We start from the raw sequence: 20,108 nt of genomic DNA on the forward strand, positions 1-20,108 counted from the left end.
TTTAAAAATTCATATCAAGCCTTTTATTTGGTATACAGATATTCATACATTTATACAGTATACATATTTATATAGAGAGATATCTATATAACGTGCCACTGCAAAGTCACAAACATTCAAACTAAGAAGAGGAAACCAAAATGCATAATGTGCTTAGTTAGTGCTGTGAAGCGCTTGTAACAAGTGGAGACAGGAATGAGGTCAATGCCAGGGAGGACAGTCACTCATTATGGTCAAAATAATTACTCATTCATGAACAAGTGTCAACTTAATGCAAAGAAAAACAATGATTAAATAGTGGCACCATGGACCCTTGAAGTCAAACTAGAGAAAAAGGAATTTCTTAATACCGTACACATTGTTATACTGTACATAAAGACACACAGTGCAGGAACGTACAAATGGATCATTACCAATCACTCGTGAAAAGTTGTCATGTCTTGACAACACACGCACGCACACGTGCACACCCACACGCTCATGCTCAAATGTCTAGAAAAATCTCACACACACAATCCCCTTTGAGGCTTGCATAATATAGCTGACCAAAATACATGTTAACTCTTATGGTGAACACACCAACACACACACAGTAATTAAGTATGCCAAGTAGGAAGATTGTGTCATTAAAAAAAAATAAAAATTATATCGCGGGCACACACAACTTAAATAATGAAGAAAATGGTGTGTGTTTGTCGGTGTGTATACAATCATGTACATGTATGTAACAGATGAGACAGATGCAGAGCAGGCAGTGCTGAACATGTCGTACAGACATTTATATTGTAGCGCGTCATGTGATCACTCAGAGTCTCTCTGGACCTCGGAAGCATCAGCCCGGCAAATGGGACACGTCCGATTGGCCTATGGAAAGAAAGGACGGATTTTAGTTAACAACATTTAAAAAATAAAAAATAAAAAATAAATAAAAAAAAAACGCATTACTGCCACCTAAAGGACTGCAAAGGAGAAGGCTCACAACTAATTACCAGAAATATTAGAATATTTCAAGACTATATGCCTGTGAGAGTGTTGCATGATGTGTTTGTATGTATTGCTACTCCGAAAGTATCCGATGTTTGAACATTTGTCAGCACCTACCGTAATATCTTTGCTCATTTCCATTAGCTTGTCTGTGGTGTTTTGCAGTATACGTAGCCCTTTGTTAGATGAAATTATATGTTTTGGTTGAATATTTTGGTGTTTAAATATACAATGTTTAATTCTCTTTTGTTGAATTACAAACTGTGGGTGACAAACAGTTTGAAGTAACCCCACTTTGCATCTTACTGTATTTGGAGAACTGGGTGTAGAATTGTAAAACTATTTTTTTTATTTTCATATACAGTCTTTCTATATCATGGATTTTCACCTATTGCGGTTGGGTCTGGAATGTATCGCCTGCAATAAACGGTGGTTCATTTAGTGCAAATGGAAAATTGACTCTTTATTGGTTGTAGAGAAACAATTGCGTTTCTGGAGCGCTTGCTTGCCCACCCATCATGTGTGGAACTGAGCAACCCAGTAAATCTTTAATAAACCTATTTTTGAAAATGTCTCCACAAGTCTTTAATACCACCACAAAAAATTAGGTGTGTTGCTTTTTTTTTTTTTAATTATCATTATTTAAAGTAGCCGCTAGAGGAGCCAAAAAAGCTAAGTTGGCAACATTGGGTAGCCACTTGCTTTGTCGTCATGGTAACAAACTCCATACTATGGATTTGCATCAAACAGATTGTGACGGTGATTCGTGAGAAGTGTATTTTGACGGAAGAATGTCAGAGACTTTTATTAAAGTCACCAGGGAGCTTTTGAAAATTATGAAAAAAGATACATGATGATAACTGTGTGTGTGTGTGTTTTGTTTTTTTGCTGTTGAGCAAATTCACCCAGGCTAGCAAACAATATAATCTCAAGATAGCAGGGAGCATGTTGCTTCCAAACAATGCGAGTCAGCCAGCTCCACGGGGGCAGGTACTTACCCTCAGCCACTTGTCGACACACTTGCCGTGGAACTCATGGCTGCAGGGCAGAACTCGCAGCAGTTGTCGGGACTCAAAATCACTCATACACACCACACACCTGCGAGACGACAACAAAAGCACAACATGCTTGGTATGACAAATGGAGCTTGAAAGAGCTTCTAAGGGAGTATGTCTGCTGAAGGAAATGTTTTAAATCAGTGGTCCCAAGCCACAGAAAAAAAAGAATTGGGGTGGGGTGGGAAATCAAGACACCGAAAGAAGTTGTTTGAAATGATTTATAAAAATGTGTGATGGTCTGTCTGCTACCCTTACAGTGTTTGTTCAGACTGGTGGTTATTTGGGTTAAAGCGATAGGAAGGAAGCTGCTCGATGTCTCCCTTGGTAAGTCCTCTGAGTTTGGCCTCACCGAGACGCTCAGCAAGATTGAGGAGGGCCTGCAACACAACATAATTTGTACCCAGGTTCAATTCAATACTTTTTTCTTTTTTTTTTAAACTGTCAAATTGACAAACCTCGTAATTTTCCACTTCTCCATCATCGACATCCAGCTCGAGACTGATTGCAGGGCCAGTCGGCTGGACTGGCAGCATCGATCTAAAAAGAGAACATTGTGAACTGCTAACAACGTGACAAATTCATTTCAATTGAATAAATGTCCATTGAAGTAAATTAGATTGCAATTCCAAGAAAATCACTTGGGATCAACTCACAGGAAGTAAGGCAGGAGGCTGGGGTGGTAAGGCGAAGGCGGTAGTGGCTGTTGCGAGCGGTACCTTCGACCCGCCAGGCGGCGGGGGATGAAGTTCGGGTAGGACTGCGAGACAATTGACATGCGCGCATCAGCTTGCTGGACTTTCTTTCAACAGCAAATTGCAAGTGGTCTCAGCACTCACCACTCCAAAGAACTCCTGGGGCAGGGGCTCATGGGAAAGGAAGTGGAGCTGTGTGGAGTGTGGGGTGAGGGCTGGGTGGGTGGCTGGGGGGTAGTGGAGTCCCGCACCCAAAGACAGATGCTCTCCCAACAGCTCCACGTCATTCTCTATCCTCTGTAAAGGCTGCAGAATGTTAAAAAAAAAAAAAGGGGGGGGGGGTGAGTAATCAGAGCAGTGATAAGATACAGTCTGGATTAACTCTTTTACTGCCAAAGACGTTAAATGACGTTCTGCAAAAACCTACGGAGGAGCGCCAAAGACGTTAAAAGACGTCCTCCCATTTTTTTTTATTTTTTTTTTGAAACGGGTGCTGGGAAGGCTTGCGGAGCTCTCCTGAAAGTTTTAAGCAGGTTTTTTGAGCCTAATGACTATTTTTGGCCCCTAGAGGGCAGCGATGACTCTCTTTTGACAAGATCGGGTGGGCGTCAGTAGAGGCGGAGCTAGAGCGTTGAGCAGGAGATCAGAATGGAAAACAAAGGAAAAATGGCGGCCGGTCGCGAGGAGCTAACGCCAGAGCCGTTTTTTTCAAAGACCAAAATCATCGCTAAAAAAGCACATTGTTGATGACGATCATCATCATCGATGATGAAGATGATGGTGACTCCGTGGTTGGAAAGCATTGACGCGGCAGTAGAAGACGTTAGATGGAGCTAGATGGAGGAGGGAACGGGCAATGGCGAGCGTGTGCAAGCAGCTCTACACTTACAAGACGAAAGGCATCGACCAACGCTAAAATAGTACATTGATGACGATGATGATCATCATCGATGATGATGAAGGTGAATCCGAGCTTGACGGCGAAATTGGAACCGCTGACGCGGCGGCTATGACGGTGTCGTAACGCGGAGCGCAACCGAGCACGCACAGGCGGACGTTCGATCGGACGACGGAGAGTGCCCCGAGTCCAATGCATATTCATCGGAGGAAGTGTGTACAGTCTGCTACTTGCTTTTTATTCCCCGGAAAAAAAGGCCGTCAAGAAAGTGTAACGTTTGCACGCAAAACGGACCAATGTGAAAGTGAAAGTAAACTTGTGCGAGTCCTGGCGTCTCCTTGCACGCAGGAGAGCGTTACAAAAGGAAAAACTGTATTTGAAACATCCACATAATTGTAAGTAGTACCACAGTTGCACACATTTGTAAATAGTTTGCGAAATTGTTTTGTCAAATTGTTACACTGTTGAATGGAAATAAACGTATTTTGCAATCAAAAAACACTTTTTCATTGTTGGTGAAAGCGTTTTACAGAAGTAAAGCACTATTTAGGTGTTTGTGGCATCATTCATGGACAAAAAGAAGTGTACAATTCACTAGAGTGCATGAAATAACATCGTTTCACAAAAAGCTCTTTTTCTCCGTTTTTTGTTTCAAAAGAGAGAATTTCGGTGAAAGTAACCATTTTCTATTGTTGATTACTGAAGAACAGAATAAGGTAGAAACAAACTTTTTTTTTCTGATGAAAGCTGAGAGTCCAATCTTTCATTTGGTAGTATGTGTGTTTCCATAGTCCAAACACAACATTTTCTGTGGACCTTGAAAGATCACTCAAAATGCTTAAATCGGCTGGCACTGGCAACAACCCGTTTTTGAAAACGTCTGGCAGTCAAAGAGTTAATACCACAAATACAAGTTGGGACTGATGAGGCTTGCTCATGTGTTGAAACTAACAGTTATAGATCAGATCATTTGTCACAAAAAATAGATTGGAACAAAGAGGAATAGATGATATAATAATACATACAATCCCTCTCCAAAAAGAGAGGAAGAGTGACGGCAATTTCTTCATCTTTATTATTAAAATGAAAATGATACATGAGATCAAAATCTGACCTCCCCCCCAGTTTAGATGTGTTTATTTACGGATCTGACAGCACCTTTTGTTTGAATCAAGACATTTTTCATGCTAGCCAAAGTAATGGAACATGTGACTAACAGGTGTGTTTTGTTGCTTGGTGCAGGTGTGTCACACATAATGTGTAAGGCATATTCAGATTGAATTTTAAGTTTTGCCTATGAAGACTATTTATATTCATTACAGGTGTGACCAAAATGTAAACCAGAGAGTTGTCTGAAGGGGAAAAAATGGACTAAATGAAAAGTTTTTTGACCTACTTAAAAGGTGAAGTCAACCCAAAACATTTTTGGACAATAATATTTTCTATGCAGCCCCACTAGTCTAAATATTAGGGATGTAACGATATCCAAATATCACGATGCGATAATTATCACGATATTGTGGGGAAGTGGGCGATATTAAAAAAGGATACAATATTGTAAAAAAAATGAGCTCATGCAAAAAAAACAAAAAGAACAATATTCTGCTTTTGCGCATAACAGCAATGCTTATAAACCACCTACAATCTCTAATAACACTTAATATTGGGGCACTTACTTGCTAATGAACGCACACATTGACTCGCTTCACGAGCATATTACATTCCCCTTCATATGATGATTAGCGTGGATTTTAAACATAGAAGGGCCAAAACATGCCTTGTGAAAATTAAACTGCGCTAAAAACTAGCCACCAGAGGGTGGTAAAACTGCACAAAGGGAAATCAACCTGACTTTTTTTTAACAGATGTGGTGCTTTTAATATCGTGACATGACGACGACGATATTGTGGCGATATTACGATATTGCCGTTATTACATCCCTACTAAATATGGTATTCTGGTTAATATTGCGTTAGTGGAATATGAGTTAAGCCGCAAAATGCGGCAGTTTTTATCCATCTCAGGAGGCGGCCATTTTACCACTTGTTGTTGACTGAGGTTCAGGTTTCAGATAACAACCAATCACAGTGTAGCTTCAAAAAACAAGTGAGCTGTGATTGGTCGTTGGAGTTTTGCTTCATAACTCATATTCCACAAATGTAATATTAATCAGAATGTCGTGTTTAGACTAGTGAGGTCACATTTAACATATCATTGTCAATAAATGTTTAAGGTTGACTTTCACTTTAAACCAGTTCAACATTATAATTGCATGTGGTTTTAAGTAAAAAGGCATGGTCACAGACAACTACTTGACATTTTCTCCTGCATTTCATTATGCAGGCACATGTAAGCACAAAAGACCAGAAATTGAGTACAACCAAAAACCTTTTCCTGACTTTCTTCATTGATTCCTCAAGTTCAAACAGGATGCGACTATTGAAATCTTATGGCCCCAAAAAAGCTGTCCTTTGCTACTTACGGAACGGGCCTGCTGTGTCGTGTAGGGTCCAAACTGTCCAGGCTGCGGCAGGTGAGGAGGATGATGGGAAATGTGTGTGGGAGGATGCGGGAGGTGAGGAGGCGGGGGGAGGAGAAAGGCTGGGTCACTGGACAGCAGAGAAGGGAATGGGTAGGGCATGGGTAGGTGCTGCACGGAGCAAGTCTGCAGGACCTGACAAGAATGATGAGAATAGAAATGACTTGGTGCAAACAGTATCTGAGCAAAAATACCCAAGCCAAGCCAGAAGATGCCTTCTATGTAAATTTAGCTGCAAAACTCACAGGAGGGGCGACGCTGCAGACGGGATAGTGCTGTCCACTGAAGACTACCGAGCATGCCGGGATTTGTTGTGGGGCTGAGCGAGGCGGCAGGCCAGGTGGAGCCCCCGGGGGTGACACAGTATACGATACTGGAACTGAACCCTAAACACAGAGAACAAGGATTGTAACCAGTGTTCGGTCCCACAGCCATTTTAAGGTGAATTGGAACAACAGACCTTGACATTTGTACCTAAATGACAAGAGCTTTGTGCAGCTACTCAATCCATTTAAGACAAACCAATCATTTGAAAATAAACCAATCAAGACAAATTTAAGCCATCATTTAAACTGACCTGTTCCTGGAGGTCCAACACTCCGCTGCTTTGTTGCTGCGATGGGTGCGGGTGCTGCGGATGTGCCGCAGGGTGCAGCAGTCGGGAAGATAGGTTCGAAGACGGATGAAGGGGCCTCGGGGAAAGGTTTGGGGGATGGTAAACTTGGCGCTCTTCCATCCCGGGCCCCGGCGGACCTCGAAGGGGCTGCTGGCCATAGGGCGGGTAGCCCTGAAGGGGGGCCGAGTGACGGTAGTTCTCGTCTTGATGGCCCGGTGACAGCCCGTGGTGGGAGTGCAGGTGGTGATGGTGGTGGTGAGGGTGAGGGTGAGGGTGAGGGTGAGGGTTGGGGTGGTGGTGGTTGTTGTTGTTGCTGTTGTAAAGGTGGTGGTGATTGTGTGTGTGATGATGACGCACCAGGCGGTCTCTGCGGCCACGCGGGCGTCGCATCGGAGGGCTGAGGAGGGAGGAGATGAGGTTTCGGTATAAGATATGTTGCACATAAATATGGAGCACGGAAGACAACCAATAAATGTTTATCTGACTAACTTCATAACAAACCTTGAGTTTGTTGATTAACTTCAGTCTTCAATACAGGATTGGGCAAACTTTAATTTTAATTTTGAAACTTCAGATTTTTGAAAATTGACAGATGGGACATGAAATGGGTCATGAAACAAAGTACAACTCATGTCATTGCCGCTCTGAAATCGCTCCGCCGCCATCTCTCCTACTGGATGCACTGAGGTGCCATGATAGCGTGTCTGCTGAGATGGCAAGTGCCCATCTCATGTGCCACCAGGGCACACTGTTCTGTACTAAGTGCAGTGTGAAAAGTTGTTTACACTCAGATATCATTACAATTAATTCATTAATGCTTTTTTTTGTATGGGCTTTATAAAGTAAATCTATCTATAGGTTACAGCTGCAAAAAAAAATAATGCATGCGCTTACCTTCTTCGATTTCGGACAGGTGTGTGACATCTTTCTGGTGCGTAGTGGGCATGCGGCCTGCGACTGGGGGCGAGCTCCCAGGGGCGAATGGGAGAGGGGGGGGTAGAGGGAGGGGCGGAGGTCAGATCTAAAATGGACTGCTGGGAAAGACGCTGCCTTTTTGGGCTTGGACTGTCTTCCATCTGTATAGAGTGGACAAAGAAGGGGTTGGTTGGGTGCTTGTTCAAGGAACTAAATAATATACATGGAAGAAATCATTGTAACAAAGCTCAATAACAACCAGGAGTGAACTGAGGCCACGTATCATGGCTTACTTTGTCTCGATCCTCGCTGAACACATTATCTGGATGAAAGTGTAGCACTCCTCCTGCAGGCAAGGAGAAGGGGAGAGAGGGGCGAAACATAATCAGATAAGATGGTGCTGAGGAAAAACAACATCACAAGACACAAGCATACGCCTGCTAAGCCAGCACGGCAAACTGGTCGCCTCAATCTGATTTCCCTGTGTAGGATCACAAAAGATCTGAAACAGTGATCGGTCTGTTACTCCAAATTCAAATGGGGGTCAGACATTGACCTAATCAATCTGTGTTGCGCTTCTCAAGTCTGACAGGCTTTTCCCAACAGCTGCTTGAAACAAAGCAGAGGAAGCGCTCTGTGGAAAAAGCCACACTGGATCTTTCATTGCCTCTGATGTTCCAAAAACCGCTGCTATCGTATGCTTTCCCTTCTTCAAGGGGCTCTCAACTCCTCATCGCCAGATAGCCACATGCTAACAATGTTATTTTACTCAGTTATCTACTATTCATTATCAAACCAAAGTGCAATGTGTCACAACAAAATGTGAGGTGCAAGTCTTGAAACAGTCCGCCCTCAAACAGATGTGGGATTTTCTTTTTAAATAGAGCTTATTACAAAAAAAAAAAAAGCTCTAGATATCATACTTTTACATAATACAAATGCTGCTTGTTTCCAGAAGAACAGGAATGGTGTAGAGCGCAAACATATCTAATTTGGATGGACACCAAACGGCAAAAGTTCATAGACAGCTGGCCTCCTGAATGAATTATATAATTAATATTCATGAATTATTCACGGGGAAATTGTCCTGATGGACCCAAAGGTCCTAGGTTCAGCAGTTTGCTTGATTTATTTTGAGTATGTCTGTAAGGAGAACCACGCCAACCCACTAAGCACTTCTTAAAAAAAAAATACATTCAAAAAACTCAACACAAGTGTTCTAAAAAGCAAGCACATTTAACATGAGAAAGTAATGTGAATCCACTGGACAAAGTAGGAGTGGAGTAAATCACCAAATACACTACTGTTCCTCCATCATTGCTTGGTTCGCATGCTCATACATAAGTACAAACTCCGCATCTGTTTTCGGGTAGAAACTATTTTGCGCTCTGTGCCCCGTCTTCAAAACAATGCATCAAAATCTAATCAGAATTTTGCCAAATCCTGTCAACTAAACAAATAGCAAATAATTCTCTATCATGTCAAGTGTTTGCGTTATAGCGTCCCCATTTCCTTAAATAATATGCAATAATGTTTATGTATGTAAATAAAACACTAAGAACGAATGAACAAGCTTTGAAAACTAAAAACAAAGGATGAAATAAAATAGAACTTACAATGGTATGACAATGGTTTTACAAGGTTAGGAGAAAAACAAGCACTAATCCTCTTAATTCCTCCTATGCTAGCTTTCTGTTTGCAGATATTGATAGTATTGACATATTGGGAGCTGCACAGTCTCAATTGGGACTGGACAAAAAAGTTGCCACACAGTTGTCGATGAGTCCAATTGTAATCAGCCCTTCTTTCTACAGACTTATTACAGCTAATCCGTGGAATTTTGCTTATCTGGAAAGAAAAAAAACTTAACGAGGTACAAACTGCAATTTTGGAATCAGCAGGCAATTTTAGTTTTATTAAGCATAAAAAATAAAAAATGGAACTCATCTGATCCCCCCCCCCCAAAAAAAAAATTGCTCCCCAGAGTTAATTTTGTGTTGAATCTTTACAAAACATTTGCTCTACATTGGAAAACAATGATCAACAACACATTTTTGACATATTACGGACCAAGTAGCTGAATCATAATTTATTTTCTGCACCGTTAATTTGAAATAATGCAGGTTTTTTTTAATCTAGGGAATCTGAAAAAAGATTTTTAATCAGATTCTTTGATTAAACCGACAAAATAACAATCAGATTATTTATTAAAATAATCCATAGTTGCAGTGCCATAGCGCGGTAATGTAATAAATATGCACTGGAAAAAACACAATGCTAGGCCAGCTGGTTATCTGTCAGGGCACATGTGCAATCTGGATGCAGCACATGCACACATACTTTCATGCAGCATGAAAAGACGTCCTTCAGATCACAAGACTTTAGCTTAAGCAGGGCCCAAAAGATGTTTCATCACTAAAAAGAAAAGAAATCTCCCCCTCCTCTACTCCCCTCCATTCCATGTCTCCCTCTTCCAACAGGGCTCCTCAGAAACAACAGATCTGAAAGCAAACCCCATCCCTTTGTTGTCCTTTGCAGAGCCACTGTGGGGCCATGTGACGTCTGCGATAGTGGCGGCTCAAAGACGCCCCACTAGCCACTGTGAAGAACAGACGCAAAGACGGCTGACTGTCCAGCTGACACTGGAGGCAACACGCTGTCTTGTATCTATCTCCATCAACTTCGAGACCTCGCTCGGTCCATGTACCCCATGCGTTTTGTGGAGAACTAGATCTTTTCAGCCTGGGGGCCAAAAAAGGGGACACTGAGGCAGACTGATGGGGTTCTGCTGGAGAGAAAACAAACTTTATTTCGTCCTAATAGTGGTGCTGTAGAAGCATAACACTATTTATTTAATTGTATTCATCATCATCATCCTTATTTTTATTATTATAATTATTATTATCACGCCTACATTTTGCCTTAAACCAGTGCAGAGTTTGGACTTCTGTTAAAACATATACCGAGTTGTGTTTGAGATACAGGCAAGACGACAAATGCACAGAATTTAAATACATTGTCATGACAGACAAAAGACAATACGGTAATATGACTGCTATTAGATGTCTGGTACTGTCTACAATTGACAACATACTGCGACTCAATAATTGAAAATTACAAGTAAAACTCTTTGTTTGAGTCCCACAGCCAGTATTGGGTTTGGCTGGTTTGGAGCTGCAATGCGACAACAAAGCGATCTTAATTTGAAGTCTTAACTGACAACAGTTGCTATTTAAACATTGTCTTGCGAAATTCAAACAAAAAGACAAAACAGAAACAGAATAGGGCGCTGCGAAGCCTGCAGCAGCAGCAAATGCGTGCACTGTAATAAGGACAGTCGGAATAGCGCACGCCGACACTATTAAGTGACATGTCACGCCTCTGACTGTGGAACGTTGGCTCACGATCTAAAATTCCACACTGGGGGGAGCATGAGGACGGTTTTGTTTGGGTCAGTGTAGACACAAGACAGTGGGGGTGTATTTTTAAGGCGTTATTGTGTAAACATGTTCAAAGGAGCTACAGATTATTATGGGTGAGAATCACATAAAAAACGCTGACACCACACATATAATAGCAATTCTGTGATAAGAATCTAGGGGGATAATGTCTCTAAGTTGCAATAAGTGAAAAATATTCAAAATCACAGAAAACAAAAAGCTTAAACTTTTCATTTAATCAGCGCATTGAGACTTTGCTTACTACAAGTAGTGAGATTGCAGAACCTTTTGTTTTGGGCATACATAATTAGTGTATACTATCAATTTGTAGGACACATTTCTTAATAGCTACTTAGTGAGGGTTATTTTTGGTGTTTCTGGCAACACAACAAGAGCCTTGTTTAATTTAATTATTCATGTCATCTCTGCCTTTGAGAAAAGCAGATTTGGATCACGTTCAGTCTGATACCATGAAAAATAAATTTTATTTTTCATTTGTTTAAAAAAAGAAAGACGAGGAAATGAATCTGGTTTGGTTTTACATCAGTGAAACTGCTAACCTTCCTCTGACTAAATAACTATGTATGTAGATTGTAGACCAATATCACAATCTCAGATTCAATGCTAACGTTTTTGCTCATGGCAAATGTGGCAGGAGGAAATCAAGTAAGGTTTGCATAGAGTGGCAACATACAGCTCCCAGCTCCATGTTAAGCAAACATTTGTTTTTGCAAAGATACTCTCACTGGCCACAATAAGAGAAATACGAGCACAAGTCGCTCTACAATCCTATTCTAGACACCCCCCCCACCCCCTCACATATACATAACATACATATGTAATTAGATAGAATGTAAATAATTAGAGTTTTTGCCACATTTTTTTCTTGTATTCAATGGACACTGTACTTCTCCTTTTGGTAAAAGTGCCTTGACTATTTGGGGGCATATTGCTACTCGATGTCCGGCCCACCAGTCACTCTTAAGTAAGCCACGCTGATGTAAGTTCCTCTGTGTGTAGGATTTTTTTTTTTTTTATGCCTGCAAATAGCTATTATATTATGTGTCTACATGTGTTGTTCCACCATTAGTATTTATTTATCCATTGCTTAAATCACTGTGACATGATGGGATTCATTAGCCAGTCTATGGACTATATGCCACGGAGGAGGCGGGATTTCCGACTTTCGGGTTTTCACCCATCAACTTTGTTTCCGTTTCCGGTTTGCGACGTGTGGGCCACGTCTCAAGTTGAGGAAAACAAAGTCAAGTTTAATAATATAGCCTTTAATCACACAAGAGTCTCACAATATTCTGGTTAATATTATGTTTGTGGAATATGAATTAAGCAGCAACATCCACCAGCTTTTATAACCGTCACAGGGGGCAGCCATTATGCCACTTGCTGAAAATGGCATCAGTAGTTCAGGTGCTCTCAGGTGAAGACAAATCATAGCTCAGCTTGCGAACATCACAAGATCAAACTCAGAAAACAGGTGAGCCGTTACCCGAGCCCTGCGCTGGTAATTTTCAGTAGAAAGCTAGTGGCAAAATGACCGTCCCCATGATGGATAAAAACGGGTAGATTTTGCTGCTTAATTCATATTCCACAAACACGATATTAATCAGAATGCCGTGTTTAGACTAGTGGGGGTTCATAGAAAATACAACAAAACTACTGGAAATATTATTATTTTTACTTGACTTCCCCTTTAACACAGTTCAAATTGTATATTTTTGCAAATGTAATGAACTTGCATTGGAGTGAACTAAATCATGGTAAGACCAGTTTCTAATGTTTATAATCAGCTGAGAGGCGCAAATTCCTCACGTTTGATGTAGTGCAGGCCTACAAACATGAAAACTACTGCTAACAGTAAACAAACCTGTCAAATAAATACATCAATCAATCAAAACAAATGAATATAATCATCGTAAGAACAGAATTTGTGATATAGGACTACCGCACTGGATGTTACTCGGCTGTGGAGGTGAGTGCAAACGTCGGACAAATGTTCAATCAAATCGAAATCGGACTCTCCTCTGCAACACAAAGGGTTTTTGTTCGAAACACAGCTGATAGATGAAGAGCCGAGGTTACCTGATCATAAGTCTTCGTCTTATCTATCCCGAACGCATGTAATGGTGCATTTAGCAGGCCCACGCCACTTACCATTTCCGGGGTGCCGGTGAGCTCCGTGGCGTTGCGCCCCTGCGGCCATGTAAGCACCCGGCTGCTGCGGCAGGTTCTCCGGGTAGCCGCCGCGACCGCCGTGGTGCGGTGCCCAACCGGCGTTGCTCTGCTGCGGGAAGCTCATCCCTCCTCCTCCTCCTCCGCCGCCGGCGCTCATCATGCTCCCGTTACCGAGCGCGTTACCGCCGTTGTTGGCTCCAGCGGGGTTGCTCACGGCGAAATGATAGAAGCCGGACCGAGACCGAGAGCGTGTCCTCGGGGGGTCCATGGTTGACTGGAGCGGACGAGGAGGGCGACGGCGGTGGAGGAAAAGTAGGCGAGAGACTCAAGAGAAGAGAGGAACCTCCCTCGTCAGACAGCTTCCCAGTCTCGCTCTAAATCTAGTTAAATCAGAAGACGTACTTAAACCGAATGTGCTACTTAATGCATTCCAAATTGGGATTTTAACAGGAAATTTGACACTTTTAGACACCAAAAGTGATGAACAGCAGCACAAAAAAAACGACCAAACAAAAAAAACGTTGCCACTCTCTATTGTCTTTTTGTTCAAGATAAGCACTGGAGTCGCCTATGACCACTAAAAACGAGACACAAAATTAATTCGGTGTATTACGAATTAACTCGCGATCGATATAAGCTATTGCTGGTGCACATCTCAGCGAGCTTTACTGGACGAGTTAAAGCCCTCACAGAAGCAACATGGCTAAGCTATCGGGCGTTAGCGACAAACATGAGAACCGTCGAGAGCAAACTGTGACACTATTGTTGCATAAACTTTTATATTTTTACTAGCACGAACCTAGAAACCTATCCGCAAGTGGTGCAGTTCCACCCCTTTGCGATGGCAAACTATACTGGCACGTTCATTAGCATAATGTCGGCTAGCACAAGCTAACAGGAAGCGGGCTCCGGCAGGAAAAACAAGTCCAACCGTGGCGACGTTAAGCGGGGACAAAACGTCCTATTATGTCGACGTAAGACCGGTAAGCGGTGCTTACGGGCGGGCTTCTTCAGACCGCGTCCTTCCACGGGCACCGTAGATAGAAAATACGAACGTTTTTTCGCGTCAATTAAACCCCCTTCTTGGGTTCGATATCAAATGTTTTCTCCGGTCAGCAGGGAGTGTAGTGGAGATCAATCAATGGGAGTTTCACACTATGTTCAGGCACTCTAAATCAATTACTGAAAAACTATAGCACGCATATTTGCTTCGTTTTGGGGTAAATCATTCACATGTGGTGTTTACGCGGAAGTAAGATTTTTAAAGTGTGCATGCAGATGCAACAAATGTGAAAAAGTAGTACAAGGGTTGATCTCAAGCGTAATGTCGTGTACAGTTTCGATTACTAATGCCTAGCAAGACTCTTGCAGGCAGTCGCCCAGCTCATTAATAATTCAGCAGCTTCAAACCCGAAATACTACAGTACTGTACTAGTAAACGCTATGAACGCGATGGGTTTTGCGTTAAAATTTCGAGGTAAATAAATAAATAAATAATAATAATAATAACCTTGCATTTATTGTGACATGGTAGCCATCTCCATTAACTGCTAGTGATTCCACGTGAATGCATGCCTTTGTCTCCACATTTCACAAAATAGCATGTGAATGTAGTCCAGACGTCTAACTATTGATACAATAGACGTTAAGTAAAATATTATAGGCAGACTTACTATTTGGGCCTTACAAGTAGCACCAATAAAGGAGTTTTTTTTTTTTTCAATACTAAATTCAGAATAATAACATTTACAGCAAATACTTTCACTGATTTGCAGATATTTTGATTCCAGTGAAATATGCTTTATTTTACATGGATTTTGTGATACCCATAGCTTTGTTTATTAATACTGCATTTAATCATTTAGTGGCCCAAGGCAAAACCAGTCATGAGGTCCTCCATGTCCATGAACTGCAGGCATTTTTTTCACCTCAGCACAAGGTCTTCATTGATGAACTTAAAATTCTTCTTGAGGAATTATTATCCAACAAGTGTATCATCTCATCACTTTTACTGTATTTAATATGAAGATAATTGTCATTTAACATAATTTACCGTTTCGACTGCTGTATTACAGTCACATATTTGTGATGAGAAGCAGCCCCCCTTGTCAAACTCCACTTCATCTCCACTGGCAAGATTTTCTGACTGTTGCTGAAGGTCACACACATTTGTTGTCACTGTAAAAAAGGTTGAAATCTTTGGTAGCTTTGATTTTTTAAAACTGTTTTCCTCTCACCTTTTTGCCTCTCCTCCACTACACTTCATTTTCCTTACAATTGTGCCAACATGTTTGCTTTCTTCCTTCTTCCCAGATCAAGTCTGCACATGTGAAGCAAGAAGGTGCAAAAGCCCATACAAATGGAGGATAGATCAGTCACAGCAATCATAACAGATTCAGCATAATGATGTGGGGTGTTTTTTTTTAGACTAAAACGAAAATAATTGCTTTTAATCGAAGACAATATATTAATCAGTTTAATGATATGTTTGGGATTCCATGGAAATTTCAGGCAATTGCCTGTGTTTGCCTTAGGTAAGTATGCCCCTGGTTATACCGTACCAATGATTTACAATCCAGGTGACACAGGATGATATTTTGATATTTATGTGTTTGCAAGTGTTGGTGTGAAATCTCACAGGTACATACCTGACATGATCATGTTCAATAATTAACCTGGTTTACATTTAAAGGTTTCACGTGGATTCTGTTACATGTGATCAGCTTTTATATAGGGCGGGGGAAAGGAGGGGATAAATTATATCGACTACTTCCTCATTTATAAATCACCAAATCGTTTCCTCATTCTCACCAACATGACCACGTGAGACTGGATGAAAAGGGGTGTGATTGCGCTCAAATCCATCATTATTTTCAGGAGCGGCACAAGGAACACACCGAGAATAAACTATGTGGACACACTGAGGAGTTTCTGCACTGCATACAAGTGAATTGAGGCCATAAGATTCAGGATTATGTCAGTGCCCCCCAGAGTGTCCCATAAGCGGAGGGCCCATATCACAGCTCTGCCTCTCTACTATTCAGGGAATCTGCTCAAGAAACACTCCTACGAGACGGTCAGTGGCAACGATAAAAACTAATTTGGGGATTGGAATGCCGCATGAAGCTCAGCTGTCCTAATGACATCCATCATCTTTAGGATTTCAAGAAGTACTTCGCAGAGCTGCGCGGAGACGGATTGTTTCTGTACAAAGACGAAACGCAGGATACAGTGAGGGCAAATTCCTTATTTGCTTTTTTGAGGATTGGCCATAAGGACATAAAGTGCTTTGTTTGTATTCATTCTGTAAAATGCATGGATGGATGAATATTTTGGCCTTATGTCTAATTGTAGACAAAGTGATTTTATTGAAGTTCTTCCTCTATCAGTACACAGATATGCTGAATCTGCTGCAGCTGAGGTCCATGCACTTAGCTTCTCCATATCAGAGGAAGATGCCCACCATCTTCACGCTCAAAATGCACACAGAGGAGATCCACTTGAAGGTGTTCAAAAACGAGGCTTTGATGCGATAACTGCAATTTATTCTGGGAGAGTTACACTTTTTTTTGTGGTTTGTTGTTGTGTAGATGGACAATCCTGACACAGGAGAAGAGTGGTGGGGTTACATCATGACCATGGTCAAAGTGAGTTTTGCACACCTTTTATATGCTCTAAAATTGTACCGTTTTTCTCAGTTGCCTTGGGACGTTTCTGAAAATAATAAATAGCAAAACATCATGGATGCCCTGCAAAGCCTTTTTCTTTCTCAAAATCCTTAGTACATCGCATAAGTAAATATTTGTGTCACTGAACATGTCAGCACCATTAAAATGACAAGTCTTTGTGACACTGTGTACGAATAAGACGATGTTGTCAATATAACGGCATACTCTGGAGGGATGTTCTGATTTAAACTGCAGATAAAGTTTTGATGACAGTTAAGGTTACACCTTAATGCATTGGGAAGATTGATTGCCAGAGAATGGGCAAGATTTCGCTTTTACTGTGTCATTGTGATACAGAAGGGAAAACACAGCACTGTCTAGCACAAACAAAAAAAACGAAGAGAAAAAAAAAATAGGAACGTGAACATGGAACAATCTCCTTAGGGAAAATCGTATGTACAACACTGGAATAATTACTATGGAAGTGTACTGCTGCCAAGCCAGAAGAAAGAGAGAGAAAAGATCCATATCACGTTTTAACATGATCATTATTACATTAAAACATGAATCTTATGTAAAAACGTTAAAAAAATACCATGTCAAAATGTAATAACTTATCAAGCCATACAAATCATACTTATTTGAAAATCTTCAAAAAGCACTATTAAAAACAAAAAAAAGAAAGAAAGAAAATAGAAAATAATATATATGACGCAACAATCAAAACCATTGTTCATAATCTCATATTATGGACACTTAGGGTAGCTAGCCAGGGTGGATGGACAGCCGATACGGACGGACAGGCAGACAGACAGACGTCGTGGGAATTTTTTTTATCGCTGGCAGCATGTCAGGGAAAAACCACAGCGCACCCACACCAGGAAGTATTTTTATATCTTGTCAACAATTAACTAACCCAAATTAAACACAAACTTGCTTTAAGTTTTTGTTTGATTGTGTGGGTGATTTCAGTATCATTGAGACTATAGTTGCCTATAACATCTTCATTTGGATTAACAGGTTGAAGGATTTGGTGTGGTCATTTATTTCCATCCATTTTCTATACTGTTACATGTAAAGTACTTTCATGTCACCCTGTAGAAAGAGATTCCCAGTCAGCTGCAGCTCCTGCCGGGCCAAAGGTTGCTTCTTGAAGATGCTCTAGCTCAGGAGAAGATGAGAAGCTCCCAAATGGAGAAGCCCCCACTCCCTCCTCGACCAGCCTACCTTCTTGGGGCCCCCACATCCGCCCCTCCGCCCATCCACAGCAGCCCAGAGACGTTACCGTGACTACAATTTCTTTATGTGTATTGCTTTTATTCATCGTCCTGCTATTAAATCTTTTCTCTGATTCTTCCAGCTGTTTCTTCAATGTGACTCGACAGGAAGCTGAACAGATGTTGAGGCAGAATCCAGAGTATGGCGGCATCATCCTCCGCCCGTCTACCATGGCCAACAACTATGCCCTCACCCTCAGACAGGTCACAGCCAAGTATGTCACTGATGCTTATTAATTCTTAATATAAATATTTGTACGGACATTTTCCATTCCATGACATGACACATGAAACTCAGCAAGATTTGATAGCTAGCTAGCTAGCTAAAAAAATAAATAAAATAATAATAATAATAACTTGTGTTTTAGGGGTCCTGTCATGAAGAACTACAGGCTGATCTGCAGCAAATCAGGATTTATCATCCAATTGGAAACAGCAGTATGTTCTTCCAGTTCTCACAATATTACAATCATTTATTATGAATTATACAAATTCAACCACAGCATGTGTGTGTTTAGCTTGGTCAAAGACATTTTTGACGTATCTCACACAGTCTATTTCCCTTCAGGTGACAGTCTCCTCCCTGCAGGAGGTACTGGAATATTTTTTAGAGCGGACAGAATACAGCCTTCGTCCTTACACGCCGGGTGACATCTACGACACTCGCATTGGTGAGCACTGCATGGGCTCAGTGAGTCTTAAGCTATAATGTTTGTGTGTGTGCGCGTTCGAATACTGAAATGCTCTCACACATAAAACAGACAGATTATTATTTTTTTAAACTCACATTACAAGTGAAATGCTGCCTTTTACATATACTAGTGAAATGCTGACAAGGGTGAGGGTGACCTGCTCTTGTAGTCACTGGTGAAATGCTCTCATTTATAATCCTGAAACCCATATTTTCACAAATTTCCTATGTGAGAGCATTTCAATATGATGTGTGAACGGATTTCAGTTATGTAGTAAAAAAAAATCACCTGCGTGTGAAACAAAAACAAGGATTAGCATACAAAACAAAAAACTGAGTTGTGATTGTGAGAGCATTTCAGTAAAGTGTGAGAGGCAACCCTTAATAATGATCTTACTTACTTCATCTCATTATTACAGAGGTGACACTTTCTGATAGCACTTCCTCCACACAGAAAAATGTACTCAAGGCACAAGTGCCACCTGTGGTGCGTTCACAGACCAAACATGGAGAAAGTGAATATGTGGACCCTGATGAACACAACTTGAAAACAAGAGGTGTGAATTAAAATGTGCTTAAGTATTGCCACACATGTTTTGTGTTTCAATGAACTGATAAGTCTAAATTACTTTCTGATAGTTCAGCTGGATGCAGAACTTCGGCAAGATGTATGATTACGGAGGAACTACACAAAAAGAGAGCACCATGAAAAGCCGCACTAGCATGGCACCATTACACATGCAAAGTATGTCCATGTGAGACATTTGTGATTTTGTTCACATTTACTTTATATTATTTCCTTGAAAATATCTTGCCTGGAGCTATTTGTTTAAGGTCGACAGGACACTGCAATAAAATCCAATCAGTCATCTATTATCACACCGACATGCTCTCTTTTAGGTTAATGGATTTTTAAACACAAAGTTCAATGCCATGTTTTTTTTTATTTAGACATTACAGTTTGTCACTGCATTTAATTAAAATGAAACTAGCTAAAGTGGACTCTTTTAAAAGTTACTTTAAAAAATATATATTATTATTATTATTATTGGGTGTTGGCCAGAGTACATATTACGAATGGTGATTCTTATGTACAAAGGAGTAAATAAAAACATTGCAGGGATGCTCATTTTTTAA

At 41.0% G+C, this 20,108-nt stretch overlaps 2 protein-coding genes across 3 annotated transcripts; one reads left to right on the forward strand and one right to left on the reverse strand.

The window, feature by feature from the left end:
- Positions 1-14,465, reverse strand: LOC144059391 (RING finger protein 44-like). The gene is made up of 12 exons (XM_077578451.1): positions 13,315-14,465; positions 7,996-8,048; positions 7,682-7,863; positions 6,749-7,184; positions 6,417-6,557; positions 6,115-6,306; positions 2,879-3,040; positions 2,696-2,799; positions 2,498-2,579; positions 2,298-2,419; positions 1,983-2,082; positions 1-864 (listed from the first exon to the last, which is right to left on the reverse strand). Exons 1-12 carry the CDS (start codon positions 13,601-13,603, stop codon positions 802-804), a joined length of 1,926 nt encoding a protein of 641 aa, XP_077434577.1. The 5' UTR covers positions 13,604-14,465; the 3' UTR covers positions 1-801.
- Positions 14,466-15,754: 1,289 nt separating this feature from the next.
- LOC144059534 (signal-transducing adaptor protein 1-like) lies at positions 15,755-20,094 on the forward strand. Of its 2 annotated transcripts, none has more exons than XM_077578683.1 (10): positions 15,755-15,869; positions 16,213-16,411; positions 16,495-16,566; positions 16,725-16,841; positions 16,926-16,982; positions 18,105-18,289; positions 18,364-18,495; positions 18,649-18,718; positions 18,849-18,951; positions 19,391-19,539. In XM_077578683.1, exons 2-10 carry the CDS (start codon positions 16,310-16,312, stop codon positions 19,537-19,539), a joined length of 987 nt encoding a protein of 328 aa, XP_077434809.1. In that variant the 5' UTR covers positions 15,755-15,869; positions 16,213-16,309. The 2 variants fall into 2 exon arrangements, with proteins under 2 accessions (XP_077434809.1, XP_077434808.1); XM_077578682.1 differs by lacking the exon at positions 15,755-15,869 and adding an exon at positions 19,616-20,094 and having other exon boundaries at positions 16,196-16,411; positions 19,391-19,528.
- Positions 20,095-20,108: the final 14 nt, after the last annotated feature.

The sequence above is a fragment of the Vanacampus margaritifer genome, chromosome 10 (genome assembly GCF_051991255.1).
Source record: "Vanacampus margaritifer isolate UIUO_Vmar chromosome 10, RoL_Vmar_1.0, whole genome shotgun sequence".
In the NCBI taxonomy this organism is placed as follows: Eukaryota; Metazoa; Chordata; class Actinopteri; order Syngnathiformes; family Syngnathidae; genus Vanacampus; species Vanacampus margaritifer.